This window comes from Ochotona princeps, chromosome 30, assembly GCF_030435755.1.
Source record: "Ochotona princeps isolate mOchPri1 chromosome 30, mOchPri1.hap1, whole genome shotgun sequence".
Lineage (NCBI taxonomy): Eukaryota > Metazoa > Chordata > Mammalia > Lagomorpha > Ochotonidae > Ochotona > Ochotona princeps.
In genome coordinates, this window is record NC_080861.1 from 14,185,733 (window position 1) to 14,202,874 (window position 17,142).

At 39.3% G+C, this 17,142-nt stretch overlaps 1 protein-coding gene across 9 annotated transcripts in view; it reads left to right on the forward strand.

The window, feature by feature from the left end:
- The window catches only part of RBMS3 (RNA binding motif single stranded interacting protein 3), a 1,058,437-nt gene that overhangs the window by 598,724 nt on the left and 442,571 nt on the right, over positions 1–17,142 (forward strand). Inside the window, exon 1 of one of the 9 annotated variants that reach the window (XM_058657131.1) lies at positions 5,955–5,996. The exons of the other annotated variants lie outside the window; for them this stretch is intronic. Coding sequence (XP_058513114.1) covers positions 5,994–5,996 — 3 coding nt within the window. The 5' untranslated portion in view covers positions 5,955–5,993. Of the gene's footprint in view, positions 1–5,954; positions 5,997–17,142 lie in introns of those variants that run through there. 9 annotated transcript variants of the gene reach the window in all.

A 17,142-nucleotide genomic window follows, 5' to 3' on the forward strand; every position in this document is an offset into this window, starting at 1 on the left:
ATAAAGACTGAATGAGGGAAAACATTAAGGATGTGAAGCATTGGCACAAGGGGCTGTATAAAAAGTACATTTGCATCCACCAAAGCTTGAAGTGAAATTTTACTCAGTGGTAGCGGTCACAATGACATTGTACAGGGAAGGATTCCAAACCTGAAGATGGAATTCTAATTTTGTTTGAACAGTACACACAGATACAAGTCAGAAAGAAGCAGACATTTGTCTTGTAAATGACCTCTGGAGTTCAGAGTGGGAAGTAGAGGTTCCCTGCTACTATTTGGGGGCTCTGAAACTTGTGTTTAACTCAGTGTTTCATGGAACAGAAGTGACAAATTTTGCTTACCATAATGATAATGCAGTGCCTTTCCTAGATTAAATTAGCACATGCAGCTCCACTTTGATGCTTTGGAGCCTAAACCAGAAAGCATGAAAAGAGACAGAAATGCCTCCTAGGCTTGGAGCCTTCAAACCAACAGGCAGCTTCCTGTGTCCGTGTCCAATGTCTGTTCCTCCGTGGCCTTTGCATCCCTGAGCCTTGTGACCCAGGAGGAGAGAAATGCTTTTCATTTGGCTGGAATTACCTCGTTCTGGTTAAAACAAAAGAAGTATTAGCATATGTTCCTTGTCACCTCAGCTCCAGCTATCCCAATCAGCATTCTTGAGTCAAAGACCTACGATCTTATAACTCTTGAAAAAAAAAATGTGTTCCAAAGGAACCTCCCCATATCTGATACCCTGCTTCCTGTCTTGGGTGAGACAGGAAGGTGAAGAGGGAGAGTCTAAATAATAGATATTCCTTAGTAGTGAGAACAGCACTGGCTGACAGCCTACGGTGTCTGCCTTTCAGAAAAACAGGGAGTAGAAACAGGAGTCGGATTTTTTGGCCATTTGGTCCTTGAGCACATGAGCACACATGAGTTAAAATGAGCACACATGTTGAGAATGATCATGAACATTAGTGGCTAATCCCTTTTCTCCAAGATCTCCAGGAGTGTTGGCTTAGAGCTCAGATTGTAATCGAGAGTTGGTTCTATCTGCTTTTGAGACCCACAGGGCCAAGTCTTTCCACAGGTGTATCTTCAAAATCTCCTGTAACCTCAAGAGTTTATTGAACTTTCATGTAAACACTTTTGCTCTAATTTGGATCATGTGGAAACCACTCTTCTCTCTATAGCCACTTCACACAGGACAGTGTATCCCACAGATACCAGAGAGCTTTCCTCATTGCTTGTATTAGAACAGTCTCACTTCCTCTCCTTTAAAATCCCATTTGTCAATCCCCTGGGTGGCCAAGGCATGCTGCCTGCCACTTCTGCACGTGGTGCTCACTGAGCCCACACTCAGCCTGCCACAATCTCAGGGTGTCCAATCTTCCCGTCTCTCACTTCTGTGACGTCTCTCCAGTGATTTGCACTGTGATTCTACGTCAGCCATGCCTCCTTTACTAGACCTGGATCCTGTCACTATCAATTCCTCTAAACCCTTCCTAATCTCAGTCTCTGAGGTCTACTCTTGCATTATTTCTTCTTGTTTTTCCAGCTTACCACTCTGGATATTCTCAGCTCAACACTCACAAAATGTATCTTCTCAAGGAAGTATGTGCAATTCCTCTAATCACCGTTTCGTTTCTATGTTGCTAACTCTCCTTGTGTCCCCAAATTCCTTAGCACTCAGATTTCCTGGAAGACCGTTATCACACTCTTACATTCACTTTAATATCCTTCCTCATCTCTCTTTTCCTCCTTTACATTATTCTGCTAAAATCAAACTCTTCTTTTGCCTGCAAGCTCACACACAGGGCTGGATGGAAACACTCTGCCTGCTGACCTAACGTCACTTTATTGTCACAGCCATCAACCTCAAATGTGCCCTTGGCACAATCTATTCTGTTTTCCTGGTCTTTCAGTTCTTCCACTCCTCCAGAGGACTAATTTTTACGTTGTCACTTTTCTCTCCTCCAGCTGGTAATTTTGTTTGTTACTGAAAACAGAAGCAATCTAAAGAGAACTCAGAATGCTTCTCTACAACATTTTCGAATCTGTCCACACCATCCTCATCTGTCCTCTTATACCCTTCTTTCTTTCCTGTCACTGTGAGTGAATCGCACTGGCTTAAAAGATGTCAGCTCCTCTACCCATGCGCTTGTTCCCATACCCCTCATCCTCGATGAGGCGGCAGTTGGCATTCTATCAATTACTTTTCCTCTTTCCACTGGATTATTCTTGTCATTGCACAACATGCTATAATACTTCCCGTCTTAAAAAACCAAAAAAGGAGAAAGAAAAAGAAAACTGTTAACTCTGCTTCCCATTTTTCAGTGACTATCTAAAGTCAAATTTGTAAAGGAGAATTTTACCCATGATTTGCACTTCCTCTCCTCCTGTAATCTGGTGACATTACTCGGATCCTGCCTTCCTCCCCATCATTCCATCACACTGGTTCCTGTCCTGTCTCCAGATGTTTTTGTGTTGCACAATCTAAGGTACCATTCCAAGTCCTCACTGACGTTTTGATCTTGGGAACAGTTGATGCACTTGATAAACTTTTGTTTCTTCAAACCGAGTTTGTGAGACTTGGTCTTCCCTTGGAGCCTTGTGCTGGCTCTGGGCTGCTGTTCCTCAGCCTCCAGGCTGGTGCTCCCGTATCCCTGCATGAAGAGTGTCTGTACTGGGGTCCAGAATTCTGGGTTTCCTGTCTTCATTTATTTTCTGGTGAGCTTATCAAAGTCTGCATCATAAAATGCCATCTGTATTTAGATGTTTCTAACAATCATATCACTAAGCATCAGGTACACAAACTTCAGAATCCGTGACACACTGAAAAATCGCACTTCTGTTTTGTATAGTAAGAATTCCCAGATTAATATGTTCAAAGAATATCTTCATTTCCCTCCTAAACCTGATTGATCCTCAGTCTTTGTACTCACAATAAAAATTGACTATATTTTAACCTGATTCAACTAAAACCTTCATCATTGTCACATTTCACCTACAAGTTATAAACCAATGTCCCTTTAGCTCCCTGGTTGCTACTCACCCCTTTCATCACAATAACTCCAGTGTAAGCCAAATACTCTTTACTTCTATTATTGAGATATCATTTTAATGAATTACTTTGCTTGCATGGTTCCCCATCAGGGGTAGCTTGTATCATTAGGCAATGCCATGCAACCTTGGTTTGAGCATTAAAGAGGAACTGTATAGAAGGAATAACGTTTAACTGAAAATTTTATCCTCTTTTGATTTGGTGAGATCTAAAAGTGTTGTTTAATTAAGTCCTTTTCTAGATTTATCCCACCTCAAAAAAAAAAAAAAGTGAAATGATAGCAATAAAACCAGTTTGGCACTCCCTCTAGCCAAGAACAAACATTTAAAAGGCACAAAATAGACCAAACCCTCAGGGTTTCCTCTTTTTTATTTCCCAGGAATTTTTTTTTAAGCAATTGGTTCTTGTTTTCCTTCTTTCTTTTGGGTTGGCTTCTAAAAAAATTGTCAGCTTACCCTTGACATTGTAACAGTCATGGCAGCTTCGATATGACAAGTTTACAAATGCCATGAGAAAACAAACAAAAAAAAAAAAGAGGGAAAAGTTCAGTTTTGAGCAGCAGGACTGCACTGTGTTTTGTGTCTATTCACATCTTTATCACAGGGAGTGAACAGTTTAGGGAAGAACACATCCTGCCGAGCATCTTCCAGCATCATGTGTATTGGTCTGGGAACCCCTAAGTACCTCCTGTTGACCCTGTTCAGATTAGCAGACAGCACAGAGGCCCTCTCAGAGGCCTGACTCAGCAACTCTCCTCTGGCCAAAATATGAATGTCACATTGAGCTTTGACAGTGAGCGATCGTCTCTGCCATGGTGACAAACACCGGTTGTGACCAAGAGGGCTGAAGACAGATCCCCTGCAGAACAAGAGCAGTCACCTCCAGCCGTTCATCTGGTTGAAGTCTTCATTCTCATCCACTGAATGAGCTCTGTGTCTTGTGATGCTGGGGTGTGGGTGAGGGCTCTATCATGAGGATTGGGTCTGTGATCTTGATGACTCCAGAACTGGTTCTTTGGGATGGAGGTTAGAAGGTAGGGGCTGCAGCTGGATGAAAAGAGGGGCAGATAGTGCAGTGGAAAGCAACCATCACACTTGGCTGAGGTTGTGTGCTTGTATGTGATGGCTTTGGGAAGAAACTGTTAGCTGGTGGTCTTGATAGCTGAGATTCGAAAGCTTTTAAGGGATCTTAAAGAACTCCTGGTACCAATCCTGCCAAAAATAAGAAAATGTTCATTTTGTGTTTACATGACTTCATGTAAAATTCCATTCTGAATAAGTAACAAAGCTATGGGGATTTTAAAAATTCTTTTGAAAATTGCAAATTGCAGGAATCCCCCTCCTCTACCTTTCCTGTATTTGCACGTAGCTTGGGGATTTCCAAATTCAGGAAAAAAATGTCACTGTTGTATATAAATAGATTTGGCAAACATGATTTTGACACAATATTTTCCCCCAAATGTTCTGCTGCCACATTCTTAAACAGGTGTTTTGTGTTTTGAGAAGAAAAAGTTGTATACTCAGTTAAGCTTGGCAGATACTGCCTGTGAAAACTTTATTTTATAAAATCAAAAATTTTGTTGCAATGTGGAATATTTTAAGTGTATTGCTGAGAAAACTGCTTTCTATTAACCTGTGTCATGATTAGGAATGCATCTTCAAATCACAGTTTATTTTTAGGAAAATAAAGTTACATATATTTAAGCTCAGACATCTCAGTAGTTTTCCAAATAGTTCAGGAAAAAATTTGTGATGTGGATTGCTAATGCATGGATTTGATTTTTTTTAAATCAGCATACATGAAACTTTTAGTTCCTTTCTGCAAATAATTATAGAAGTACCTTTGTTCATTGCATCTAACTTTTCCATAGAGCCACAAAGAATGTAAGTCTATTGTAGATCTTAACAGGTTACTGAAGTAGAGGACTCCACTATAATGTGGTTAAGTCAGCATTTCTCAAACCAACAGATTCAGCATATGACACTATGATTCGACCTGCTCCACCTCATCACGTTTGTTAAAATTTTTGACAATAGCTGATGGAGAATTACCAAATATAAACATGTCAAAACAGGTGATCCATTAAAAGCTTTGAAGTTATAGAGCAAATAAGAAATGAAGTGCAGAATTCTTCTTAAAGAAAATACATATGGCAAGTCAATTGATACAACTGGTATAAATCCAAAGGGAAAAATCAAGGACAATATTCGGATTTTGCTCTTGAAGTTTTGCTGGACATGCTGTGACATTCCTAAGAGGATGTCAACTAGCAAAAGCGTAGAAAGGAGATTGTCTGAGATTACGATTAGTGAGAGTTTGTGGAGAGAGACTCAATTACGAAAGCTATTATTTTTATTGATATAATTTTAGCTATATACCTTGAACTTTCCTGGGGGTGGTAACCCAAATTATGTCAGTGAAAGTAATATGAGGAGACTTGGAGGAAAGAGACAGATGGTTGAGATCCTGGGAATAAAATGTTCAGACAAATTTGCATTCACAAAATTCCATTTTTTTTCTTTTTGAGAGAAAGAGAGAAAGCACATTTCCATCCATCCACTGGTTTCCTCTCCAAATGACCACAGTGGCCAGGTTCAGACTGGCCGAAGTCAGGGGCCTGCAGCTCCATCCAAGTCTCTCATGTGGATGGCAGACTGCCTTCCCAGGAGCATTAGCAGAGAGCAGGATAAGAAGCAGAACACCCAGGACTTGAACCGGTCACTCCAATATGAAATTCCGTCATTGCAAACAGTGGATTATCCTATTGCACTACATTGTTGACACCTCACAAATTTCTGATTTGTGATGTGCAGTGAACAATGTTGAATGCCCAAAAGCACTGAGAATCTTGAATGTAGATATCCATGGAAATAGGATGTAAGAATATTATAATGTGCCATTCTGGAATTGTAAAGAGAGACAGACGTCTGTGACGTTATCTGCTTAAATAAATGGTATTTATTGAAAAATCCTTTCAAGGTAGAAAGAATAAACACAAAAGGAGAGAATACACATATAGAAATATGATTTTTGTTGCTATTAATATAAAAAGATCAGATTTCATGCGTTTCATAGCTACAATTCTATAGATACTCATACAGTTCTTCCTCTCTCTTTCTCTCCATCAAATTCCTCTCCTGCTTTCCCCAGGCCACAAATCCACAAATAGGGAACTGGATGGGATGTGGAGCAGCCCTGATATGAACCAGCGCCCATATGGGTTGCATGGTGAGGATGTAGCCACTAGGCCACCACACCACTGCTACCACCAGTAGCATAGTCTTTGATTTGTTGCCCCGCCATTCATACTCTTCCACTGCTGGTTGTTTTCCACTGAAAGATTTTCTGGGACATAAAACTACCTTTGAGATTAGCTCGCCCCAAACTTCTGGAATTAGGTAGATCGTTTGTGTATTTACCATGTATGTGTTTATGTATGCGTTTTACAAAAGATTGTAGGGTTTTTAAAATATTTACTCTTGTTTTTTTACTGGAAAGGCAGATCAGATTTATAGAGAGAAAGAGAGACAAAGATCTTCCATCCGCTGATTCACTCCCCAAATGGCTGCAAGGGCCAGAGGTAAGCTGATCCAATGTCAGGTGCTTCTTCCAGGTCTCACATGCAGGTACAGAGTCCCAAGGCTTTCGGCATTCTACTGCTGCATTCCCAGGCAACAAGCAGAGAACAGGATAGGAAGAGAAATAGCTGGAACACAAATTAGTGCCCATATTGAATCCTGATACTTGAATGGTGAGAATTTAGCTATTGAGTCATCATGATAGGCTCAGAATGTAGAGTTTTGGAGAAATAGTTGCACAGTATTCAAAAGTAATACTTAGAATCAAATCCTCATGTTACAATGGGAATGCATATTTTACACAATGCACAGCTTTTTCCTTTAGCAAAAGTAAGTTTATGTGTGTCAAATCATATAAAACCAGAGAGTACGAAAGCTTCCTCCAGTATTGTAATGGCTACAAACATTTAAGAGCATGACTGTCAGAAATAGAAATTACAAACCTTCATGCATAGCAAGTGATTATTGATTTCAAAGATCATGTTGTCTTAATTTCCTCAAAAAATTTTTATTGGCACTGTTTTAATGATAAAATCTGAATGCGGAGAAGAACCACGATTTGTCTTTGATCGTATTATATTAAACAGAACAGACTTTTTCTCTTGAAGTTGAGTGTCTTTTCTGCTCTTGCATTTCCCCCCCACATAGATAATTAGCCAAATAATGAAGTAATTATGGGGGGAAGCAGGAACTAGAAAATAATCATGTTGGAATCAAAGAATCATTACTGGATGTTAAATCTAAGGATAAAATTTGATGTGAATAGAGATCCTTGTATTTTACTAAAGCATCTCATAATGGTTTTCCTTATCACAAGTAACCCAAAGGGGGAGCAATCATGCAGTGAAAAAGCTGAACAGCTCTTGGACCAGGTGGTGAACATGGCCATGAAGGGACAGATGGACATGATGAGTGGGGCATATCATAACTCGTGTGTATTCTAGGTAAGGATAATAGGCAATCTGAATTTGATTATAGAGAAACATCAGATGAATCCAAAGTCAAGAGCATTGTTCAGCAAAGTGAAGCAAAATGAAAAGACTATGTTTTTCAGAAACACTACTGTCACAAAAGACAAAGGAAAAACAAATGACAAGTTCTTGGTGAAGGAAACCAGAGGCATGAAAATTTGAGCATTGGAACAGGATCCGGTGTTTTAGGAAGGACAAGGTACTAAGCTCATTATTTGGTTAACTGGCAAAATTAATGTACAAGTCCTGGGTTATTGTATCAAAGTTAGATTTATGGTGTTATAGTTACATGAGAGAATATCCTTATTATTCAGAAATATAACAAGGCTTTTAGGATCAGACAGCCATGACTTATCAATTTAATGTTAGATTAATACAAAAATTGTTGTTGCTTTTTTCATAGATTGATGGACAGATTGTTCTAAACCTGGACACATAGAAAGATATATTTTAAATCATTTAATGGGAATGAGTGCATGAATATTTTTTAATATTCTTTGTAGTATTTTTGCAATTTCTAAGTTTTAAACTACTTTCAAGTAATTTACTTTGAATATGAGGCACAGCAATTGAAGATTCTGTTTGAGTTGCCTGAGATTATTTATTGTTTTTAGTAAATTCCTAACTTACAATAAGACAGGGACTTAATCTCTTGGGAAGGTAAGATGTTTTGTGCATAAAAATAGCAATACAGAGGTGTTTGATATGTTAATATTTTACTGCATTTTCATTTTTATTATTTATTATTAATGAAATGCAGTTGTCTTTGAAGCCTGCTGAGTGTTTAATAATGAAATTGGGCATCATTCATTTTAAAATGTCTGCGCCCCATATGTGTTAGGAACACAAATGCAATATGCACTTCATTTGTTGAAGGGAGAAGTACAGAGTTAACCCACTGGTGCTCTTTAACTGCATGTTTAAATGTGGAACTGCCAGATTGACTTAGCAGGTGTGGAGTTTATGTGTTATCTGCAAGGTGCTGTCTCTAAGCTTTGGGCTGCCCAGGCTTCGCCATCTACTAGTGTAAGTCTACTAGTTCTTAAGGCATAGTGTGGTTGAGTAAAATGTTTCCTACCATTTGCAGTTGAAATTACTTTCAAAGACTGGTTACATGCTTGCTTAATATCTCAGATCGCTTTATGCAAATTTGAATGAATTTGATCTCAATTTGCAGGTCAAAACCTGTGCTTGTTCTTAAGTGATTATTGTGTTGATTGATCCTCCCCAACTTTGACCATGACCAAGTTAGCATGTTCAATAAAATGTCATTCTCTAGACTGCAAGGGCGGCGGAGGGGTGGGAAAGGTCCATGAGACTTCAAGGGAAGCAGTAGAACATTTAAGGGAGCCATTTTCCCATCTTCTCCCTTTCTTGCCTCCCTTCTTTTTTCTTCAGCCCTGCTTTGCCCTTCCACCTCCCCCCCCACACACACACGCACTTACTTTTCATCTATTTTCTTCCCTGATTCCTTTTTATTTTAGCCACAAGTGAGCTGCAAGCAGGTGATTCCATAACCACAGCGTTTGTTTTGTTCCAGGACCTATTTCAGCATAAACACCAGAAATGCTTCCATGATGGCTAAGTGTGTAAATTGTGGTAAAGACGGAAGGATGTGGGAGAGACTGCTTTTCAAATCTTCTCATGAGCTTAGGGGAATTATGCACATAGCTTCTTGCAGTGCTGTAAGAGTGGAAGCTCCAAATTCAAGTGGACCGAGTTACAATCCTTTCGTACCACTCCTTAGCGTGGGACTCAAGCTCTCTGAGCCCCACAGTTCCCATGCAGCAGAAGCAGGCCATGAAAGTACTGTTTCTGAGGATTCCTTTGGGGGTGGGAATGCTGCCTAAGATAATAGTGTTGTCATTTTACTCAGCAATTCTGTTTCTTTAATGTCACCTTTTGACACATTCACCTGTTCGGCTTAAAGACCCTTTCCATGTCTTTGAGCAGTTGAGAGCATATGACTGCAAATTATGTGAAGGGACTCAGGAACAATTTAGACAAATTTCTGGCTCTTTGTATGTCTTGCTTTTGGCCAATGTCTCATCAATGGCAATTCATAGAACTCTGTGCCAGCTGTTGGCATCAATGAAAGTCTTTTCACTGATAATAACCAGATTTGGGGTTGCCCAAAGCTAGAGTTATTTTTGTGATTTGAAAATTCTACTTTAGAGATGAAAAGATCTCCCTCAGATCTTCCCGACTGGCAGAATTCCAGGCAGAACACATGGCTATTACCATCATGACTACTTGTGACTAAGACTTCTAGAAAGGCTGTCAAGATGGGGCTGCAGTGAAGAAGAGTTCTCAGTGCTTGAAAGACCCCCTCCAACATCCAAGAATATCATGTGTTGCCATTCTGAAGTGACCCAAGACATGTTTACATGACAGTAATAAAACCAAGAGCCACAAATCTCAACCACCCTGCTTTTTTTTTTTTTTTTATGGCGTGTTAATGCCTGAGAACACTTACAAAAGGGAGCTCAGCTTTGAAGAGAAGGATTTTGGTCTTTTTCTAGCCATTTTCTGCTGTACATCTGGCAACTGTGTGTTGAGACTGTGCGTCGCTTTGTGGATTTCTCAAGAAATGGGTTTCTGTTCCCCACGTGCCCAGGCTGCCAGTGCCAAGCAATGTCTCTAGCCAAATTTGAGCTTTGGAAAAACCACTGCTTCATGCGGCGAAACCTTCCTTTCCTTCTCATCTTATCTCTTCCCCCCTTTTAATGTCCCTGAACATTTTTATGTCCTTTCCTAAATTGTAGGGCATAGTCAGATGGGACAAATAAACAAAGCCTGGACTTCAAACAGCTGTGGCCCTGAATATACATACACACATTTATATAAATACATAAATACATGGCCATTTTTATATGCTTTTATCTCAAGGATTCCATCAGTAATAGATTGATAATAAGGAACTTGAATTCAGAAGTGTTTTTAAATAACAGAAATCAGTTTCTAGCATCTGTGGACATAGCAACAATTTAACCAAGCATTCTGATTATAAATATATATATATATATATATTTTCTGGACTACAAATAAAACACATCTATCAGGAGGTTGAAAGATTGAGGTTTATTTGTCTCTTGTGGAAGAAGGTGCTGTGAACTGTCTAGAGTTCAGCTGCTGCTCACTTTGGCTTTATCCCTAGGGTCTCAAAATAGCTGCAGAACCTCCAGCCTGCTGACCTGATTATATCAACAGCCTACATCCTGCCCTTGTTAAAGACCAAATGAGAGCCAAAAGGGGAAAGAACAGGAGCCGAAGATGTGTGGCAGCTGAGAGTATTACCTTGATTAGAAAAGTACTTTTTTTTTTAATGATACAATTCCAAAGGCTTTGGTATTTCCCTTACCCACCCCCCGCAAGCTCCCTCCTCACCACTGATTTCTCCCATGTTTTTAGGGTAGCGTAGTCCTTCCTAAGCAGTCGTAAGCCCATCATATTGCTATTTACGTTTATCTTGACACTGTAGGTGTGGATAATGGAGACAATCCAGCATTGTATTGTCCAGATATATTTAATAATTTCATTGGGAGTCCATCTTCAATTTGGAAGTAGAGAGGCATACTACATTGTATCTTCACATCTCAATATGATTACACAGTTACTATACATACCCTTAAATGAAGAAACATAAAAACAAAATCAACAACAATTCAAACAATTTGCAACACCATGAAATTAAATAACATGCTATATTGAATGACCATTTTTTTTCCTGATAGATATTCATTCAACTAGATTTTAGTTACACCCTGTTGGCCAGAATTGTCTTGAATTACACTGAGCTAAAGCACTACTACCAAGAGTGAGGAAAGGTATGAAGGTTGGTAGGTCAATCAACTAACCATCTGCACAAAACTAGGAAAATAATGAAGGACTAGGTTTGTTCTAGAATTGTCAAGTGGATGAGTTTTAAAGAGGAAAGCGATTCCGCTGACTAAATTATACACAAAGGAACATCAAAACATTTAAGGACAAATGAAATTAAGTTTAGGAACAGGCATTGTAGTCTAAAATGTTAAGGCTCTGCTTGAGACATGTGTTACGTCAGTCTGCCAGGTTTGGGTCGCTGCTCTGCTGATGATCCAACTTTTTGTTAACGTGCCTGGACTCAGCCAATGAAGGCTCAAGTGTTTGGGTTCCTGCCACTCACACGGGAGATCACATAGCTGCTAGCTAAGACCTGGTTCAACTCTGCACTACCTGGCGTAGGTACTTGAGAAGTAGGAAATGTAAGATGTGTCTCTCTGTTTCTCTTTTTTATTTTGTCACATTGTGTTTCAAACAGAACATAGTCACTAGAAACCTAAAAAGCTCATTTTGGTACTAAAAAAAAAACCTTTGAAACTCTTCCACAGACAATTTCTTTGCAGTTTTTGAAGACACACATCTATGTATCAGGCTGTGAAATTAAGGTTTCAAAGGTAATGAGATGCAAACATAGGAAAGGCTTTGCCGATTCAGAAGCAGAAAATTTGGTGCACTAATCATAATATACAGGTAGATCAACAATTGTAATTTTTTTTAAAATGTGAATTTTTCAGAAATGTAGGGGAGAAAATTTTGATAAACCTATAATTCCAGTAAATGTCTCTAAGCCATCTAAGATAGAGGGTTGAGTTTAATTCAAGGACTGTATAAGAGCTCTCTCATGTGCACTAAAGCAACATGGTAATTCCATAGGAATTCTGCACAATGTGCAATATGGGCAAACTTGAAGACCATAGGCTAAGTGAAGAAAGCCAAACACAAATAGCCAAAAAAAAAAAAAAAAAAAAGAAAAAGAAAAAGAAAGGAAAGAAAGAAAGTATGGTGCCACTTCTTTTATGAGTTACCCAAAGTGGTGAGATTTATAGAAGGGAAGTGAAAGTATATTTGTGAGGGGCTGGAAAGAAGAAGAACAACAGAAAGTTATTAATGTGTGTAGAGTTTTAGTTTGGAAACACAATATTGTGCAACTGGATGGTATAGTAATTGCTCAGCAAAGTGAGCTGAGCAAATTTAAAATATTCAACTTGGTGCATTTTATACTATGCATATTTTACTGCACAGAAATGAAAAAGGAAGCCTACAGTTTGCAAATGGAAGACATGAACTCAGTGAGCTTACACCAAATAGTGCATAAAAATAATCACTAAGTGAAAAAAGAGATACACACATGTAGTCGGCCAAGTAAGGGAGTTCTCCTGCATTTCTATGGCATTTCCTAGTGTAAGATGAATCTTGGTTGGTGTTTCTAAGTTTCGTTGGTGAAATGTTGGTATTGACAGTGAAAAGCTGTAACATGTCTAAGCAAGAACTAAGTGAACTGCTTTGCCTGGAGCATGGAGGATGCATAACAAATGGGATGCCTGTGGCCTGGAACCTTCAAAGTGAACAGACAGTGATTACTGGAGCAATAGGATCTGGGAAACTCACTGTAGTGTTAGTAGCTATGTAAAGCTTCTGCCTAGGGTACCGATACAATCAATGGTACTTTACCCTCGGCTAGAGATGTGGTGCAAATGATGTGGGAGAAGAAAGGAAGATTCAGTTGCTGCTTTTGACAGTAATTACTGTGATGATAGGAGGGAGAAAGGAGCCAAGTGCAGTCGTGATTACTGACCAGAGGTGTTCGTACTGGCTATCTCTCCTAATAATTAGGCACATGATCTATAATCAAATGAATGAATACTGGGAATATCATTTACTCTTAAAGTACTTGGCATTGACTTCAAATTATTAGAATGTTCTGTCACGTACATTTGTGTAAGATGCATTTTAGTAAGACACCATCAAATCATTGATTCAGTAGGAGGCTGTTGTGTCTACACTCCTACATAAAGCCAAACTAGGGAATCCTGCATTTTAATTTTTGCATGCTCTGCCTAACATGTTTCAGAAGCATGGAGGGTTCAGAATAATACAGGTGTTCCTCATGAGATGTCTAATAGTTTGATTAGTACAAACCAATAGGAAGGGTTATTGTTTGTGCTCCAACTGCTTAATTTTAAACCTAGGACATGTTTTAGCAAAAGGAGATATAGCAGGATTAGATGACTTTTAATTTAACCATTTATAATCACTTCCATGTCGTAATATGTGCTACATGGAATGGCATCATTGGGATCTTCCAAATGAAGACCAAGGTGGCGAGTCTATCTTCCTTTCAAATATTGCTTTATAAGCAAAACTGAACATGAATTTCATTTTCTTTAACCTTTGCGACACAGATAATTTCCTTTTACAGACAAACTTGGGTATAATTTTTTTATGTTCCCACCAGTCTGGATAGCTACAAAATCTGTTTACTATCCTGTGGTCATGGCTCAACAATTAACTTTTTAAAACTGGAAAATGGGAGAGTACCTCAAATTTAAAAAAAAAAGGTTTGAAGCCCTTGCCCCAGCGTAAAGCATTTTAGACAAGAGCGGTGTGAGCAGAGCTGCCTGTGTTGTGACTCAGCGCACGACAGGAGTCACAGTGATTTTCTGAGCTGTGGAGACCCATGGATGATGGCCAGTTTCACCGTTCCTACTTCCCTCCAGTATGTTGATTTTTACACTGGCAGACCCAAAAGAAAGCCCTTAGGAATAAATGGAAGACTTGCTTCTGGATTTATGCCTGACAGAGCAATAAATACCATAGCCCTCAGACTGTGTGTAGCTTTCAGTGTGTGAAAATCTATCCTAAAGAAGTTATCTGCAGTGTCGTGTACCAAGGAAGCAGAATAGAACCACCTTCTCTACAGAAACAAGTAAAAATGTATGCAAGTAAAAATCCAAATACACAAACAAGTCTATTGCTGATTTTAGGACTCCATTAAAGTATTTCCAAATATTATATCTTGTTTATATAGTCCCTGCAGAATTGGTGTTCAATAAATGTTCCTTGAAAGGGCAGATTAAGCAATGTTGTACATTTTTATGATCAAAGAAACCGAAAATGTGAATCAAATTATATAAAGGTTGTGAGATGTACTTTGGCCTTTTCATCCATTCCTTTCCTCCCACACCCCTTTCCTTCCTTCCTTCCTTCCTTGCTTCCTTCCAAGATTTATTTTACTTTTATTGTAAAGTCAGATATACAGAAAGGAGGCGAGACAGAGAGGAAGATTGTCCATCCGCTGGTTCACTCCCAAAGCAGACGCATGGTTGGGGCTGCACCATCTGAAGCCAGGACCCCAGAACCTTCTTGGTGTCTCCCACGTGGGTGCAGGGTCCCATAGTTTTGGGTTGTCCTTAACTGCTTTCCCAGGCCACAGACAGCGGGGTGATGGGAAGTGGGCCTGCCGGGATTAGAACTGGTACCCATGTGAGATCTCAGCATATGCAAGGCGAGACTTGAGCTGTTAGTTTACTGCACTGGGCACTTTTTGTTTCTTTTTTTAATAGTGGTGGTAATGAATCACCAATGCTAGCCTTCCTGGACAGATCTTGATTTGCTACAAAGATGTTCTTGATTATAACTTTTAGCTGATCCTGGAAACATAATATGTATACCCTGTCCTGTCTCTAAAATCTAAAATCTGGGTTGATTCATAACTGGCATTACATTATGGTTTTTTTATGTTTTTTTCCTGGGAGAAGGTGTTTAATGCTTGCTCTCTGGGAAGCAGACTTTACACCAAAGAACACGCAAGCTAGGTTGATAAAGAGGAATTCAAATTGAGGTGTAGGATGATGAACTAGCATTTATTGGCATAAAACAACATAGCAGTTACAAGCAGAGGGAAACCAAAGGCTCAGTGATCTCATACAATAGTTATCTGGTGTTTATACTTTGTTTACTGAGCGTTTAATCTGTGCAGAGCCTTGATGCTAGGGAGAAAGGAAGAGTATGAGAAATTCTAGGATGTTTTAAGATAGGCGAGTATAAAGCATAGACATTGAGCATTTTGTTATAGTGAATCAGATAAGCTTGATCTCAAGGAGTTATAAAGAAACAAGCAAACAGAAAAGGCACAAAAAAGAATCTCTGACTTTTCTGTAGTTCATGAGCTGGTTGCAGCTCCTTATTCCGAAAGAAAAGTGGCCAAAGCCAAACCGAGGTTCACCAGTAGAGTCAAAGGAAAGAAATCCAAGGGGAATGGATGAATGCATTTCTTGGTCCCTTGTTTAAGGTGCTTCTTTAGAGCAGAACATGTGATGCAGCTTTTGTAGCTTTAAGTACAAGTGTGTCTAAAAGAAGCAATATTGTTGGAGTGTCTTACCTAGGACTGGATAAAAGAACCAGATTCGCCCGAGTAGCCGACGTTAGCTAACATTAAGGCTTGCGAGAAAGGGACCTCCAGTTACAGGACCTGTTCAGTGTGAGGCTCATAGAGATTGGACATGCAGAAGAAATTTCTAGAAGGGTGTTCCGGACTGTTGCAAACTCTGTCTGCAGGGCTGGCTTGGGATCACTGGATATCCTCTACAAAGTCAATGGTGAAGTGGAAGAAACAATATGTTGCATTTGAATTTGTGAGAATAACAATCATTTTTACTTATCTGCCACTGAAATATGATTGCAGGGATGAGATTAAAGATATTTATCAGCAAGGAAGCAAATTCCTTACCCCAGGATGTGATTTTGGAAAATAATGAATAATCCAATAAATCATTAAAAGTATATAAATCTACACTAAAGACAGCATGATACAGTTCCCTATGCTGGGTGAATTCTCTCTTTTCTCATATGAAATTTGTAGGCAACAGAAATCTGAATGACTTGTATCTTTCTTTTTTCTTGATAAAGCTATGCCTGATATCATTATCAATTGAATCGGAGTTCTGTGGAGACCAAAACCTAGAAATTCAGAGAGTCAGTTTCCAGCAGTTCATTTGCAGACTACCTAAGGTGAATGTCAAGTTTTGTTTATATTCCATACATGACCGACTGGTATGAAACCAGGCACTTGGGTGATATGAGAATGTCAAACTGACAGAAGCATTGGGTCCTCTCTCCCAATGTCTGGAAATGATCTTTTTGCAGATCTGTTAAAATTTGATCATGGACACTAATCTACAGGTCACACAGAGGGATGCCAATTTCAAATTCTAGTTCTGCTACTTCTTTGTAGGTGAGCAGTTTACCTCTATCCCCACGATTTTATAAGAATGGGAAGATACTAAATGTTTTATTTTGATCAAATTTTCTCTTTTGTTGGTGAGGAGACACTTATCACATGTTCAGCGTGTTATCTGAGTGGTCTCTGTTAAGTCCCACTTGTATACACGAGTCATGACCCGGAATTAGCTGAGTGTTAAGTGTTGTGTTTTGCAGGGTTTTCATTTAATTTAAGCACTACTGCAAAGTCATTGGCTTTTTTTTTTAATTGAAATCAACTACTTTGAGGAAAAATATGCCTGCCTGAGGTAGCTAGGGGGCTGCCAGGTGACACCCAGCCCCTGTGCCACCTGCTCTTTGTGGTGTCATGAGGCTGAGTAGACAGGCCAACCTGGAGCCTTGACTCTTTGATTTGCTTCAAGTAATGGAAGCGTGCACATTGGATTACTAAAAGGGCAGTTCTGGAGGCGACAAAGTGCTTACGAACTGAACGTGTGAACTTCTTCTGT